Consider the following 15,989-nt stretch of genomic DNA (forward strand, 5'->3'; position numbering starts at 1 on the left):
GTGGGTAAACCCATCCACATACAAAGAGGGTAACACATTCCAGTTCCACAGGAACAGAAGCTTCTGAACTCAGGACACTCCCAGACTTTACCTTATGTATCTCTTCATTTGGAAGTTCACCTATTTCCTTTTTCAAATGTTTTGCCTATCTGGTAAACTTAATTAAGTATTCCTCTGTGTTCTGTTCTAACAAATTAATCAAACCTGAGGAGGAGATCTTGGGAACCTTAGATTTACAGCTGGTCAGTCAGAATCACAGGGGACAACCTGGACTTGCCATTGTTATCTGAAGTGGGATGGAAGCAGTCTTGTAGGACTGGTCCCTTACCCTGTGGGATCTGATGCTATCTCCAGATAGACACTATCAGAATGAGTTAAGTTATAGGACACCCAGCTGGCATCCCAAGAAATTGTTTCTTGTGTGGAAAAACATCTAGTGTCAGAGGTATGGTGACTATTGTCTTTTTTGCCTATATATTTGATTAGGATGACTTCGTCTAAAATCAGCATTGTCTTTGAAGTTGTTGACAAAGTCATTTTTGTTGGCTTGAAAATCCAAGAGTTAGACCCTGGAGTATGATCCAGGTAAAGACTTGTTGAACCTGACATCACTACCTTTAGGGAAGTAACAGTCTTACCTCTGCTGCTAACCAAGACAATTGGCATGAGATGGCCTAAAAGAAGTTTTCCTGGGGACAGAAATATTAAGTTCCATCAACAGTTCATAGTCATGTACATGAACATGAGATTGATTGCCGGAGGTTGGAGATTAGGACCATGAAGAGGCAAACATGAAGTCAAGATGGACTTACCGAGTCCTCCATGCAGGCAAATCGTTGCTCATCTCTTAGTGGACAACATTTGGTGGCAGCGGCTGCCATGTTCTTTGTGAACATAACCAACTCTTGAGCAGATAGTTGTGGGGCTTTCTTAGTATAAAGGATTATGAGCCTGAAAGAACAATTTCCTCTTACTCCTGGCAATGACGACATGCCTCAAATGAAGAATTCTAGAGTTTCCTCAATATTTGACAATCTCTAGCTTAGGCTGAACAAAACATTAAACGGGGTTTAATTCCTGTTAGTCCTTGCTCCAATGGCCCAATAACTTACTCGATACACCTAGAATTCCCTTCACACCTCCCTCATACATTACTCCACGCTGATCCTCTGTGGGGTGGGGTGGTGAGTGCTTAGCAAGGAAACTATAAGAGATACACTCTAAGAGCTAACAAAATCAGACTTAGTAAACAGCTTCTGAAATAAATGTATACACAGGCCATTACAGCCTCTGTTTGTCTACAAGTGTAGGAATAGGGGGACAGCAACAATCAGCAAACAGGCCCCAATATCATGGGGCTCACACCCTAATGAGTGAGATAGCAGGTATACTTAATGTAGTGACAGGAATTCAGAGCACTGTAGGTGCACAGAGAATGGCATCGGATCCTATTCCCGGGAGGTCAGGCACACCTCCTAAAGGAAATGGCATGTGGGCTGAGAGCTAACAATAACAAAAATAAGCAGGTGAAGGGGAGTGAAATTGGGAGGGGAAGCCATTGCATGTGATTGTTGTTTTGTTTCGTGGAGTTTTTTTTAGTGGGGGGAAGGTATTGGGGATTAGAGACAGAAAGAGAAAGAAAGCTTAGTTAGAGAATTAGATTTGCTTTATTTTTAGGATAATTATGGTTGCCATATAAAGAAAGAATGAAGGTGAGCAAGAAGCAACGTGATGTAAGAAGAAGTTGAAGACCATTCCAGAAGTCCAGGCAAGAGACAGTGATAGTCTCAACTAGGAGAGTGGTGGTGGGAATAGAGGGATACGAGGGAGATTTTAAGGAGAAAGACTACTGGATTTGAAGACAAAAAAAGTTAGAATCAATCATTGCTTTTATATTATAATGGAGTTGGGGAAAGAACTTAGCTGTAACATCTAATGAGCAGGCAACCTAATCCAGCGGGTCTAGTATGTGACTCATGGACCAGCAATTATCAGCAGCCTTGGGTACTTGTTAGAAATGCAAATTTTCAGGCTTCATCTCAGACTTAGGTAATGAGAAACTCTGGGGATGAGGCTGTGTTTTAACGAGTCCCCCAAGTAATTTTGATATACCCTAAATTTTGAGAACCACGATCTTCTCCTTAAACTGGACATTTGCAAATGAACACAATATAGAAATAATAAGCCAAATATTCTTTCTGAAAAAAAAATTTCTGGATCCATTATTCTGGACAGTAATTTAATTTTTTAATTAAGTAAGTAATTTATTTATTGTTTTAAAATATCACTTTAATTTCCTGCACAATTTTTGTGTTAGTTCAGATAGATGAGATTTTGTAACAATAACAAAAAATGCAACTTTGTTGCATGGCTTCAAAACACAATGGCTTATTTCTTGTTCAATCCATATGCCCAGTGCAATTTGGCGTGATGGTTCTGTTTATCTGGAACCAAGACAGATAGATCAGCTGCCATCTCAAATGTATCCAACTGTTGTGTCCAAAGGAGAAGAGAAAATAGGAAAGCATGCATTGGTTGTTAAAGCTTCTGCCCCCAAAGTTTTCACATTTTATTAGCCAAGTCAAATCACATGGTGTGACATCCATATTAAATATTTTGCAAATCCTCCAATGAAGAGATAGAGTCTATTTCTCTACCCCTTGACTCAGCTTGGGCATATGACTTACTTTGGTTAATGGGGCAGTAGCAAATGTGATGTAAGTAGAGTCTTAAAACTGGACATCCATTTCAAGCTGAATTTATGGGACACTATATCAAACTGAATTTTTCAACACTCTACTTCTAAATAGACAGTAAGACACTAAAGAGCCTAAAAATTAACTTTTGGTTTTTCATATAGTGATCTTTGAAATACCAGTCTCCCTGCACATAAGAGGTTTATGTGTTCTCTCTAGCAGACAGCTATCTATTCATCTCTACCTTCCCTGGTAAAAATAATTAATTAATTAATTAATTAACTATATGACCTAACTTGACTCTGACAAAGAGACCCAACAACTGCAGGCAAAGCTCCAAACTAAATATTCAGGTGGAGGGAGAAGCTCCCGAAGAGACTACAGGAAGGCAGCCAGGGTCTGCTTGGTTCACTAGCTTCTGAACATTGGCCAGAATTGGGAAACTGGCCTGGAAAGCCATGTAGAAACATCTAAGGCAATGTGGACATCTGTATTATCAAGACAAAGATAGCTAAGTTAATTCTGTTTTTTCCCTTGCCTTCTGAGATTTCAAGGTTGGATGTACACTCTTAGCAGCTCTAAGCATCAGGAGTTAACACAAACTCGCTAACAAGTATGAATCTGGACAATTGGAAGCCTACCTGTCATGGAAGTCAGCCTCTCCCAATTTCTCATGCAAATCACAGTGATGTTTTACATGCTCATGGCTTTCACGAACCACTCTTTGGAACATCTCTTGCTGGAAAATAAAGATAATCAATGTTATCACTGTGACAATATATCTTGAGGTAAGATTGCAAAGCCCTGATAGTAATATAACCGTTTTCCTAAACCCAGGGCTTTATTTATTTAGTGAGCTTACAAATCTTGAAAAACATGTTCTGGTAAAACAGGAATGACCATGGATTTTGTGGAGAAAAGAAGTGGTACAACAAGACTGATACTTAGTTTCTGGTGATATAAACTCATTTATGGGTTGATATGTTGTACTTTATAAGCATAAGGCAAATCATTCATCAAGCCAAAGAGATCTTTAAAGGTAGTTTAGAGATCTAAGTTTGATTGGTCAGAGTGTGTTGGTTATATTTAATAATACAGCCTTTTTACATAAGCAGCACAAATACATAGATAAAATATTGGCATAGAAATATAGATAGGTTTTAAGAAGTCACGGTTTAATAAAAATATGTAGCAGCCTTTAATATAGTAAAGTACTCCACAAATACACATTGAAGCAAAGCAAATGGAATTCTCAGAGCTAACTGCTAGTTCAAAGAGTTCTTCAACTGTGTACATAAAACTCCAGTGGGAAACTACAAGTGACCTTTCAGGCTTGGTTGTTCAGTAGGAAGAGAGGTTATCATCTTAACTAATCTGACCCAGTGTACTTGATCTTACTGAGCAGTGTTTGTTACAGTGAAAATTTTACCAGATTTGCAAACTGTATGCCCTTAGCCTTGTCCTTACTGTCTGTGTGAAGTTGGGCAAGTATTTTAAACCTTAACTGAATACTCTCACCTCTAAGATGCAGTTAATAATTCTGGCATGGCCTATGTTACTGTGCTGGTGTGACAATCAAATAGGACACTGGTTGTAAAGTCGCTTTGTGAACTCGAAACATCCATGCTCCTGTAAGGTGCTATTATCATGATGATTATTGTGGGGGTCCCGTGGGGATGCTGAAAAGGGGTGCTCACCCACAGGGGAACAAATTACCTTCACTGACCCTTCTTTCTGGGAACAGAAAGGTGATAGGTGTACGTGCTTGAACCCAGAGAGGACTGGGCTCTACCTGTACCACTACCCCACCCGCTGTAAATGTGTAAGCCTTCCAAGAAGCCAGAACCACCTGGTTCCTGGTAATTCATGGATAAGTGATCATTGGGTCAGGGACATAAGGTCACCTGCTTTTTCCATGTCACATGCACAAACAGCTGTTGCCCGTGAACAGTATGACTTCTGGCCTGAAGCTGGGTCAGTTTCCAGGACTGCTGAGTGGAAATAGTCAACCTTCTCATACCCTAGTATGCTGTGCTTGCCTGGCATTTGCTTCGGTCCAGTGGACACTCTTATTAAAAGAGAAGATTGCACAGAGAAGGTTTCATGAAACATACAATCTGTAAGACAGTGACTCACATAGAAAGCTGCTACAGTTTGATGATGTGGCCTTCAGTTTAGATGAAAATCATATTTGTTGTGCAGCATTGGTGATTAGCAAGAAGATGCACAATCATTTTATATAAAATATGGCTCTACCAACATCTCTGGAATTTTTCCTATGTTGGTAATCACTTATGAGTAACAAGTTAAAAAATAAAAAGGCATTTACCCCACGGCTATAGCATTCCAGAGGATTTTCTAATTTACAGCAGTTTGCCAATAAATTTTGATAGACCGTATCCACTCTTAAAATCACAGGAACTGCCAATTCTGAGTGTCTTCTTGAATATTCATAAAGAAACCTGTATCCATCCATATGAAACATATTAGAAAGTTAACAGTAAAATTCAGAAGTCATGAATTTTCTTTCAGAACCCACTTACTACTATGAAATTTATTCAATATTTTCACTGATTTTTAGACATTTGGAAATTTGGGGAGGATGGCAGGGAGGTTTAATTGACTACATTTTGAGATAAGGAAATAGAATCAATAAAATTACTTGATTTTTCCAAAGTCACACAGGAGTGGGGTCAGATTCAGAACTTGAAACTAAGACAATCTGATTAGCTGATAGTTTCTGGTTCAGGGTCACTAACTTACTTTTATGAGAAATTAATTTCCAGTGTTTGGATGAGAGCACATTTTTCTCAATCACCTTGGAGGCTAGATTTTATAAGTATTGGAATTTTTTTGACAGAAACTGCTAGCTAGGTCTTAAATCATCATCTTCCCCTCTTTTCCAGCTAAACTTTGAAGCTTGAGTGGTTCAAGCATAATGTACACATTCTTCTGGGTCATAAGAAAGAGAATTTGGACCCTCGAGTGTTTACAAAGGAATCACAGAGTAGCAGGAGACACCTTCCAAGTGATCTTATCCAACCCCTCAGTAAGTAGCTGGAACACAAGAGCCTAAGGAAATTAAGTGGCTTGACCTACATTCCAAAGTTTATGCATGACAAAGCTCGTCTTTCGAACTCTGGTCTCCCAACTAGTAGCTTAATGTGATTTCCACCCAGAAGTTGTGCCTATCAACTTTTCCAGTACCAAATGTAAGTTGAGGAATGAGTGGGTTCAGGCAGTGACATTTACTTTCATAAGCCATATCAAATGTAATTTCAGAATATAGTCCAGGTTATTCTACAAAGAGCTTTGGAGAAAACTCAAATTCTTTTGCTTTGCTGGAGTTTAATTGCTCCAAATAAGGCTTCACAAGGTGACTTTGGAAATACTTCAATCACACAGCAATATGGTTTTAATATTGCATATTGAAATCAGTTTGTCTTGCACAAGTTAATATGCATTTTGGAATGGACACCTGAGATGTTAATATTCCATCAATCTAATCTCTAAGTGCTACACCACGCTTTAGTAATAGGTATTAAATTAATTAGAATAGAAGCGCTCACCAGGTCTACCAATCTGAAGCCCTCCTGAGGGATGAATACCTTGGAGCAAAGTTTGCAAACACTTGATCCTCTCTGTGTTTTTAAAAATTCTGTATTAGTTGTCAACACTTAAAAATCAAGCGGCTTCCAGCTTCTTTCAAAAATGCAGTAGACCTGGGCACCTGGGTGGCTCAGTTGGTTAAGCAACTACCTTCAACTCAGGTCATGATCCTGGAATCCTGGGATCGAGTCCCACATTGGGCTCCCAGCTCTAGGGAGTCTGCTTTGCCCTCTGACCTCCCCTTTCATGTTCTCTCTTACTGTCTCTCTCTCAAATAAATAAATAAAATCTTTTTGAAAAAATGCAGTGAAATAAGTCAAGCAGAGAGAGTCAATTATCATATGGTTTCACTTATTTATGGAGATAGCAAATAGCATGGAGGACAAGGGGAGATGGAGAGGAGAAGGGAGTTGAGGGAAATTGGAAGGGGAAGTGAACCATGAGAGACTATGGACTCTGAAAAATAATCTGAGGGTTTTAAAGGGGTGGGGGCTGGGAGGTTGGGGGAACCAGGTGGGGGTATTAGGGAGGGCATGGATTGCATGGAGCACTGGGTGTGGTGCAAAAACAATGAATACTGTTATGCTGAAGAAAATAAATAAATTTTTTCATCACTAGCTATCATGGAGATTCAAATTAAAACTATATTGAGATATCACCTTACACCAGTTAGAATGGCCAAAATTAGCAAGACAGGAAACAACATGTACTGGAGAGGATGTGGAGAAAGGGGAACCCTCTTCCACTGTTGGTGGGAATGCAAGTTGGTGCAGCCTCTTTGGAGAACAGTGTGGAGATTCCTCAAGAAATTAAAAATAGAACTTCCCTATGACCCTGCCATTGCACTCCTGGGTATTTACCCCAAAGATACAGAAGTAGTGAAAAGAAGGGCCATCTGTACCCCAATGTTTATAGCAGCAATGGCCACGGTCGCCAAACTGTGGAAAGAACTAAGATGCCCTTCAACGGACGAATGGATAAGGAAGATGTGGTCCATATACACTATGGAGTATTATGCCTCCATCAGAAAGGACGAATACCCAACTTTTGTAGCAACATGGACCGGACTGGAAGAGATTATGCTGAGTGAAATAAGTCAAGCAGAGAGAGTCAATTATCATATGGTTTCACTTATTTGTGGAGCATAACAAATAGCATGGAGGACATGGGGAGTTAGAGAGAAGGGGGTTGGGGTAAATTGGAAGGGGAGGTGAATCATGAGAGACTATGGACTCTGATAAACAATCGGAGGGGTTTGAAGTGGCGGGGGGGGGTGGGAGGTCGGGGTACCAGGTGGTGGGTATTATAGAGGGCACGGATTGCATGGAGCACTGGGTGTGGTGAAAAAATAATGATACTGTTATGCTGAAAATAAATAAATTTTAAAAAATTTTTAAAAAGAAAATAAATTTTAAAAAATAATAAATAAAAATTAAAAAATAGAAATTATCCATAAAGTCACCATGTAGAGATAATTAGTAGTAGCATCTTGGTATACTTATTTCTAGTGTTTTTCTATGCCTAAATAAAAACATATATTTACAAAATAGGCAAAAAAAATGCAATAGACCTTATGACCCAGCAATTGCACTACTAAGTATTTACTCCAAGCATACAAACATAGTGACCTGAAGGGGCACATGCACCCCAACGTTTACAGCATCAATGTCCACAATAGCCAAACTGTGGAAAGAGCCCAGCTGTCCATCAACAGATGAATGGATATATATGTGATACACACACACAGACACAGACACACACACACACACACACAATCGAATACTACTTTCCATTTGCAACAACATGGATGGAACTAGCAGGTATTTTTCTAAGCGAAATAAGTCAATCAGAGAAAGACAATTATCATATGATCTCATTCTTATGTGGAATTTAAGAAAAAAAACAGAGGATCATAGGAGAAGGGAGAGAAAAATATTCTCTAAGATGAAATCAGAAAGGGAGACAAACCAGAAGAGACTCTTAATCATAGGAAACAAACTGAGGGTTGCTGGAGGGGAGGGCGTGGGGGGATGGGTTAGTTGGGTGAGGGACATTAAGGAGGACATGTGATGTGATGAGCACTGGGTATTATATAAGACCGATGAATCACTGACCTCTACCTCTGAAACTAAAAGTATATTTATATGTTAATTAATTGAATTTAAATTTAAAAATAAAATAAAATAAAAATGCAATACACCCAGCCAGCCCAAGCCTGCATCCCCATATGCTAACCAGTGGCTGAGGCCATGTAAGTAGCTGCCACCTTCAACCCCACCAAGCATCTCCTCTTGAACAATCTGAGTCACCATTTACATTATGGGCGCCTCTGTCATCATTCAAGTCTACACCCCTCCCCCCAAATTCATAAATGCAGTATTCCATTGTGAAGATTTTTCAAAAATCTGTATTACTCTTGCAGGAAATCATCTGGCTCGTGGGAGAATTGTTCACACACAGATCGGTCTTCTGTAAATCTGCCGAGTGGCAAGGATGCAAGATGAGGCTTCTGCTCGTTTTCTGAGCTGATCACGCACTCCCCTCGGAACGGCGCCGGCTGTGCACAGCACGGACTGATTTTGCTGGAGAGGCTCAACTGTTTGGAGCAGGTATAGTTCATAAGCTGGCTCTACGAAACATCGAAAAGAGTTTGGTGTTTGATGACTTCATTCTGAACTTGTTTATTTTTATTGTTATTACCAGAAAACCAGAGAAAAACTTGACATCTTCTATCGCTTTATCTTTGGCAAACTGAGTGAGAGACCAAAAACGTCATGTATCTAGTGACTCACTCTAATAAAGAAGGCTTCTCTATCTGACCTCACTCAAGGGTCACAAGCTCCTTTCTCATCTCTTAAGGAACTGAAGGGGAGACAGACTATAGTATTGTTTCCATGGTTAGCCCCACAAGATATAATGCAGAGTTTTATTGTCCTGCTATTGTTGTTACTGTTTTAGGATTCCAGTGTGGAAAACATTTTTTCTCCACCATTTACCACACATATTGCTATAATATTACTATTATGCTTACATATTTAACATATTTACTGATACGCACATACACAAATAATTACGTGTGTGAAAAAGTTAATCGCTACACTAAGAAACTCACAATCTAATTGGAGAATAAAATAATTAACGATTGTAATGCAGTATAACAGAAGTTGTAGGAGATGTGCATATGTGATGCTTCGGAAGAAAAAAGATTGGCAATCCAGGGTGGCTGGAGGTCGGAGTGAAGATGTTACACAGTTTAGTCCTGAAGGACAAATAAAAGTTACTTGGAAACTAATGAAGAAGAACATTCCAAAATTATTCATCTTTATATGTAAGAAAATCCTGGAAGTGAGATTATATGATGTATTTGAGGAAATGGCATATAGGATGTTTGGGGGTTACTGAGAAACTGTAGTTAAGAAATGATGGATGGGGCTTACTCTGCAAAACAGTGTGGAGCTTCTTCAGAAAGTTAAAAATAGCACCACCCACCATCCGGCAAGTGGGCTTCTATATATTTACCCAAAGAATACAAAAATACTAACTCAGAGGGCTTCATGAACCCCAACATTCACAGTAGCATTATTTACTACAGCCAAACTGTGGAAGCAGCCCAGTGTCCACTGACGATGAATGGCTAAAGATGAGGTGGTATATATGCAACAGAATATCACTCAGCCATCGAAGGAATGAATTCTTGGCATTTGTAACGACACGGATGGAGCTAGAGGGTGTTATGCTAAAAGAAATTAGTCAGTCAGAGAAAGACATGTACCACATGATTTCACTCATGTGTGGAATTTAAGAAATGAAACAGCTCAACGGGGGGAGGGGGGAAAGAGGCCAACCATAAAACAAACTTCATTTTGAGGGTTGATGGAGGGGAGATCGGTGGAGAATGGGCTAGGAGGGTGAGGGGTTATTAAAGAAGGCACTTGTGATGCACGTACGTGATGAACCCCTGAATTCTACTCCTGAAACCGAAGGCCATTCATCTGAGTATATGTGTAAAATTAAAAAGGAAAAGGCCAAGAACAGATCAATTGGGAATATCCATTTTTAAAGGGTAGTAGAAGACGGGAAGAAAATTGATGAAAGAAATTGTGAGAATACAGATATACCAAGTAGATGAAAAACTTCTCCCACCACTATCATCTTCTAGACACACCTTTGCCATCATCACTGGAAAAATAAATGAGTGCAGTGGTTGACAGCTTTGGCTCTGGAGTCAGACTTCCTGACTTCTTGACTTTGCTACTTCCCACCTTTGTGACCTAGGCAAGCTGCTTTGTCTCTTGGTGCCTCGATTTTCCTCATCTATAGCATGGGGTTAAAGTAATACTTCCTAAGGTTGTGGGAACAAAATGTGTTAATAATTATTAGGAACTAAAAAAAGAGCCTGGCCCAGCTTAAGTACTATAAAAATATTTCTTGAATAAAAGTGAAATGCTTAGAATTAGTGGCTGACACATAGAAATCATTTTTAAGTTTTGTACTATAACAATTATTATATAACCCCAGAATGTTGGTATAATAGTGTCTTGAAGTCAAAGAAAAGAGAACCCTACAACATAAAATTGAATGATGTTGACTGAGTGATATAATAGGCTGATAAGATCTATTAATTTGTACATTTGGTATTAAAAATTGACATCTATTATAAAGATTATGTGCTTCTTGAATTGGGTGTGATATTGTGAAGCATCACATGGAATGATATAAGCACTGATGAGTGTTTAAGAGACTTTCCAGGACACACAATTCAAAGGCATATAATCCATACACCATTCCTAAAAGCATTAGGAGGAACACTCTAATGATAAGAGAATTAAACCAATATGAAAAATAAACAGTAAAAAGGATGCACTTATCATGATGAGCACTGAGCAATGCACAGAATTGCTGTATCAGTACATTGAACACCTGAAACTAACATAACACTATGTTAACTATACGGGAATTAAAACTTTTTTAATGAATAAATAAATAAACAGTAGAATACAGTGTATGAAAGAAATGATAGTTCAACTTAAACCATTCTGGTTAACAATGTTATTAAAAAAGAAATAGTACATCAACAGATGAATGGATAAAGAAGATGTGTTATATATACACAATGGAATACTATGCAGCCATCAAAAGAAATGAAATCTTGCCATTTGCGACAACATGGATGGAACTAGAGCGTATCATGCTTAGTGAAATAAGTCAATCAGAGAAAGACAACTGTCATATGATCTCCCCTGATATGAGGAAGTGGAGACGCAACATGGGGGGGTTAAGGGGGTAGGAGAAGAATAAATGAAACAAGATGGGATTGGGAGGGAGACAAGCCGTAAGTGACTCTTAATCTCATAAAACATACTGAGGGTTGCTGGGGGGAGGGGGGTTGGTAGAAGGGGGGTGGGGTTATGAACATTGGGGATGTTATGTGCTGTGGTGAGTGCTGTGAAGTGTGTAAACCTGGCGATTTACAGACCTGTACCCCTGGGGATAAAGATATATTATATGTTTATAAAAAATTTTAAAAAAAATTAAATTAAAAAAAAAGAAAGAGAAGAAATAGTACAAAAAACTAAGAAGTCAACCTAAACAAATGAAATAAAAACAGCTGAACAGAAAGCACGAACAATAATGGAAATTTACAATCATAATACAAATGACTGGGAATGTTTTCGTCCTTGTGTTGGGTATCAAATTCATGGATGTCCACTAAACAATTATGTTTATAACAACAACAACAAAAAAAAAACAGTTAAACAAACCTAAGAGAACTAATAAAATTAAAAGTAGAAACCTAGTAGAATTAATAAATAAATCCAAGAACTTTGCCTTGGAGAAGACCAAGACATTAAATAGGATCTTTCCAAGGCTAATTAAATAAAGGAGAACATGCAAATACAAGGAGAAAAGGAAGCATAATTACATACTTTATGTTTTTAATTATCAAATAATAATATTATTATTTCGAACTCAATACCTAAATGAGAAAATGCTGATAAAGGAGACTTTATTTAAAAAATGTGTATTATAGGGGGGGAGGAGTCAAGATGGCGGAGAAGTAGCAGGCCGAGACTACTTCAGCTAGCTGGAGATCAGCTAGATAGCTTATCTAAAGATTGCAAACACCTGAAAATCCATCGGCAGATCGAAGAGAAGAAGAACAGCAATTCTGGAAACAGAAAACAACCACTTTCTGAAAGGTAGGACCGGCGGAGAAGTGAATCCAAAGCGACGGGAAGATAGACCCCGGGGGGAGGGGCCGGCTCCCGGCAAGCAGCGGAGCAACCGCGCACAAAATCAGGACTTTTAAAAGTCTGTTCCGCTGAGGGACATCGCACCAGAGGCTAAACCGGAGCGAAGCCCACGCGGGGTCAGCGTGGCCTCAGGTCCCGCAGGGTCACAGAAGGATCGGGGGTGTCTGAGTGTCGCAGAGCTTGCGGGTATTGGAACGGGAAAGCCGGCTACAGAGACAGAGCCGACAGTGAGCTCGCAGCTCGGGTTGACCTTGAACCGGTCGCAGGCTCGGTGAGCTCGGAGCGCGGCCGGAGGTCAGGCAGACGGGAGTAACTGGGCGCGGTTCTCTGAGGGCGCACTTAGGAGTGCGGCCCTGGGCTCTCGGCTCCTCCAAGCTGGAGACCAGGAGGCCGCCATTTGTATTCCCATCCTCCGGAACTCTACAGAAAGCGCTTAGGGAACAAAAGCTCCTGAAAGCAAACCCAAGCGGATTACTCAGCCTGGCCCCGGGTAAGGGCGGTGCAATTCCGCCTGGGGCAAAGACACTTGAGAATCACTACAACAGGCCCCTCCCCCAGAAGATCAACAAGAAATCCAGCCGAGACCAAGTTCACCTACCAAAGAATGCGGTTTCAATACCAAGGAGAGCAGCAGAATTCTAGAGGACGAGAAAGCAAAGCACGGACGGAACTCATGGCTTTTGCCCTGTGATTTTTTTTAGTCTTGCGGTTAATTTAATTTTTTTCTTTTTCATTTTTTTTTTTTTCTCGCCTTCGGGTAAAATTTTTTTTTTTAACTGTTACCTTTTTCTTTTTTAACGATTTTTTACTAGTTTATCTAATACATATATTTTTTCTTTTTTATATTTTTCTTAGGTGTTGTTTTTTTTAAATTCTTTTCTTTTTTTTTCTTTCTTTTTTCTTTCTTTTTTTTTTTTTTTCTTTCTTCCTTTTTGAAACTCTTTTTATCCCCTTTCTCCCCCCTCACGATTTGGGATCTCTTCTAATTTGGTTAAAGCATATTTTCCTGGGGTAGTTGCCACCCTTTTAGTATTTTACTTGCCCCCTCATATACTCATCTCTGGACAAAATGACAAGACGGAAAAATTCAACACAAAAAAAAGAACAAGAGGAAGTACCGAAGGCTAGGGACCTAATCAATACAGACATTGGTAATATGTCAGATCTAGACTTCAGAATGACAATTCTCAAGGTTCTAGCCGGGCTCGAAAAAGGCATGGAAGATATTAGAGAAACCCTCTCGAGAGATATAAAAGCCCTTTCTGGAGAAATAAAAGAACTAAAATCTAACCAAGTTGAAATCAAAAAAGCTATTAATGAGGTGCAATCAAAAATGGAGGCTCTCACTGCTAGGATAAATGAGGCAGAAGAAAGAATTAGTGATATAGAAGACCAAATGACAGAGAATAAAGAAGCTGAGCAAAAGAGGGACAAACAGATACTGGACCACGAGGGGAGAATTCGAGAGATAAGTGACACCATAAGAAGAAACAACATTAGAATAATTGGGATTCCAGAAGAAGAAGAAAGAGAGAGGGGAGCAGAAGGTATACTAGAGAGAATTATTGGGGAGAATTTCCCCAATATGGCAAAGGGAACGAGCATCAAAATTCAGGAGGTTCAGAGAACACCCCTCAAAATCAATAAGAATAGGCCCACACCCCGTCACCTAATAGTAAAATTTACAAGTCTCAGTGACAAAGAGAAAATCCTGAAAGCAGCCCGGGAAAAGAAGTCTGTAACATACAATGGTAAAAATATTAGATTGGCAGCTGACTTATCCACAGAGACCTGGCAGGCCAGAAAGAGCTGGCATGATATTTTCAGAGCACTAAATGAGAAAAACATGCAGCCCAGAATACTATATCCAGCTAGGCTATCATTGAAAATAGAAGGAGAGATTAAAAGCTTTCAGGACAAACAACAACTGAAAGAATTTGCAAACACCAAACCAGCTCTACAGGAAATCTTGAAAGGGGTCCTCTAAGCAAAGAGAGAGCCTACAAGTGGTAGATCAGAAAGGAACAGAGACCATATACAGTAACAGTCACCTTACAGGCAAAACAATGGCACTAAATTCATATCTCTCAATAGTTACCCTGAGTTAATGGGCTAAATGCCCCTGTCAAAAGACACAGGGTATGAGAATGGATAAAAAAACAAAACCCATCTATATGTTGCCTCCAAGAAACTCATTTTAAACCCGAAGACACCTCCAGATTTAAAGTGAGGGGGTGGAAAAGAATTTACCATGCTAATGGAAATCAGAAGAAAGCAGGAGTGGCAATCCTTATATCAGATCAATTAGATTTTAAGCCAAAGACTATAATAAGAGATGAGGAAGGACACTATATCATACTCAAAGGGTCTGTCCAACAAGAAGATCTAACAATTTTAAATATCTATGCCCCCAACGTGGGAGCAGCCAACTATATAAACCAATTAATAACAAAATCAAAGAAACACATTGACATTAACACAATAATAGTAGGGGACTTTAACACTCCCCTCACTGAAATGGACAGATCATCCAAGCAAAAGATCAGCAAGGAAATAAAGGCCTTAAACGACACACTGGACCAGATGGACATTACAGATATATTCAAAACATTTCATCCCAAAGCAACAGAATACACATTCTTCTCTAGTGCACATGGAACATTCTCCAGAATAGATCACATCCTGGGTCCTAAATCAGGACTTAACCGGTATCAAAAGATTGGGTTCATTCCCTGCATATTTTCAGACCACAATGCTCTAAAGCTAGAACTCAACCACAAAAGGAAGTTTGAAAAGAACCAAAATACATGGAGACTAAACAGTATCCTTCTAAAGAATGAATGGGTCAACCGGGAAATTAAAGAAGAATTGAAAAAAATCATGGAAACAAATGATAATGAAAATACAACGGTTCAAAATCTGTGGGACACAACAAAGGCAGTCCTGAGAGGAAAATATATAGCGGTACAAGCCTTTCTCAAGAAACAAGAAAGGTCTCAGGTACACAATCTAACCCTACACCTAAAGGAGATGGAGAAAGAACAAGAAAGAAACCCTAAGCCTAGCAGGAGAAGAGAAATCATAAAGATCAGAGCAGAAATCAATGAAATAGAAACCAAAAAAACAATAGAACAAATCAACGAAAGTAGGAGCTGGTTCTTTGAAAGAATTAATAAAATTGATAAACCCCTGGCCAGACTTATCAAAAAGAAAAGAGAAAGGACCCAAATAAATAAAATCATGAATGAAAGAGGAGAGATCACAACTAACACCAAAGAAATACAAACTATTATAAGAACATACTATGAGCAACTCTACGGCAATAAATTTGACAATCTGGAAGAAATGGATGCATTCCTAGAAACATATAAACTACCACAACTGAACCAGGAAGAAATAGAAAGCCTGAACAGACCCATAACCAGTAAGG

The 15,989-nt window shown here is 39.2% G+C and overlaps 1 protein-coding gene across 2 annotated transcripts in view; it reads right to left on the bottom strand.

The window, feature by feature from the left end:
• The window catches only part of LOC131823230 (alpha-fetoprotein-like), a 63,150-nt gene that overhangs the window by 27,417 nt on the left and 19,744 nt on the right, over window positions 1-15,989 (bottom strand). For both annotated transcript variants that reach the window (XM_059159325.1, XM_059159334.1), the window contains 4 exons: window positions 8,720-8,934; window positions 5,026-5,158; window positions 3,338-3,435; window positions 813-951 (listed from right to left, as the gene is read on the bottom strand). In XM_059159325.1, coding sequence (XP_059015308.1) covers window positions 813-951; window positions 3,338-3,435; window positions 5,026-5,158; window positions 8,720-8,934 — 585 coding nt within the window. The remainder of the gene's footprint in view (window positions 1-812; window positions 952-3,337; window positions 3,436-5,025; window positions 5,159-8,719; window positions 8,935-15,989) is intronic.

This window comes from Mustela lutreola, chromosome 1, assembly GCF_030435805.1.
Source record: "Mustela lutreola isolate mMusLut2 chromosome 1, mMusLut2.pri, whole genome shotgun sequence".
NCBI lineage: Eukaryota > Metazoa > Chordata > Mammalia > Carnivora > Mustelidae > Mustela > Mustela lutreola.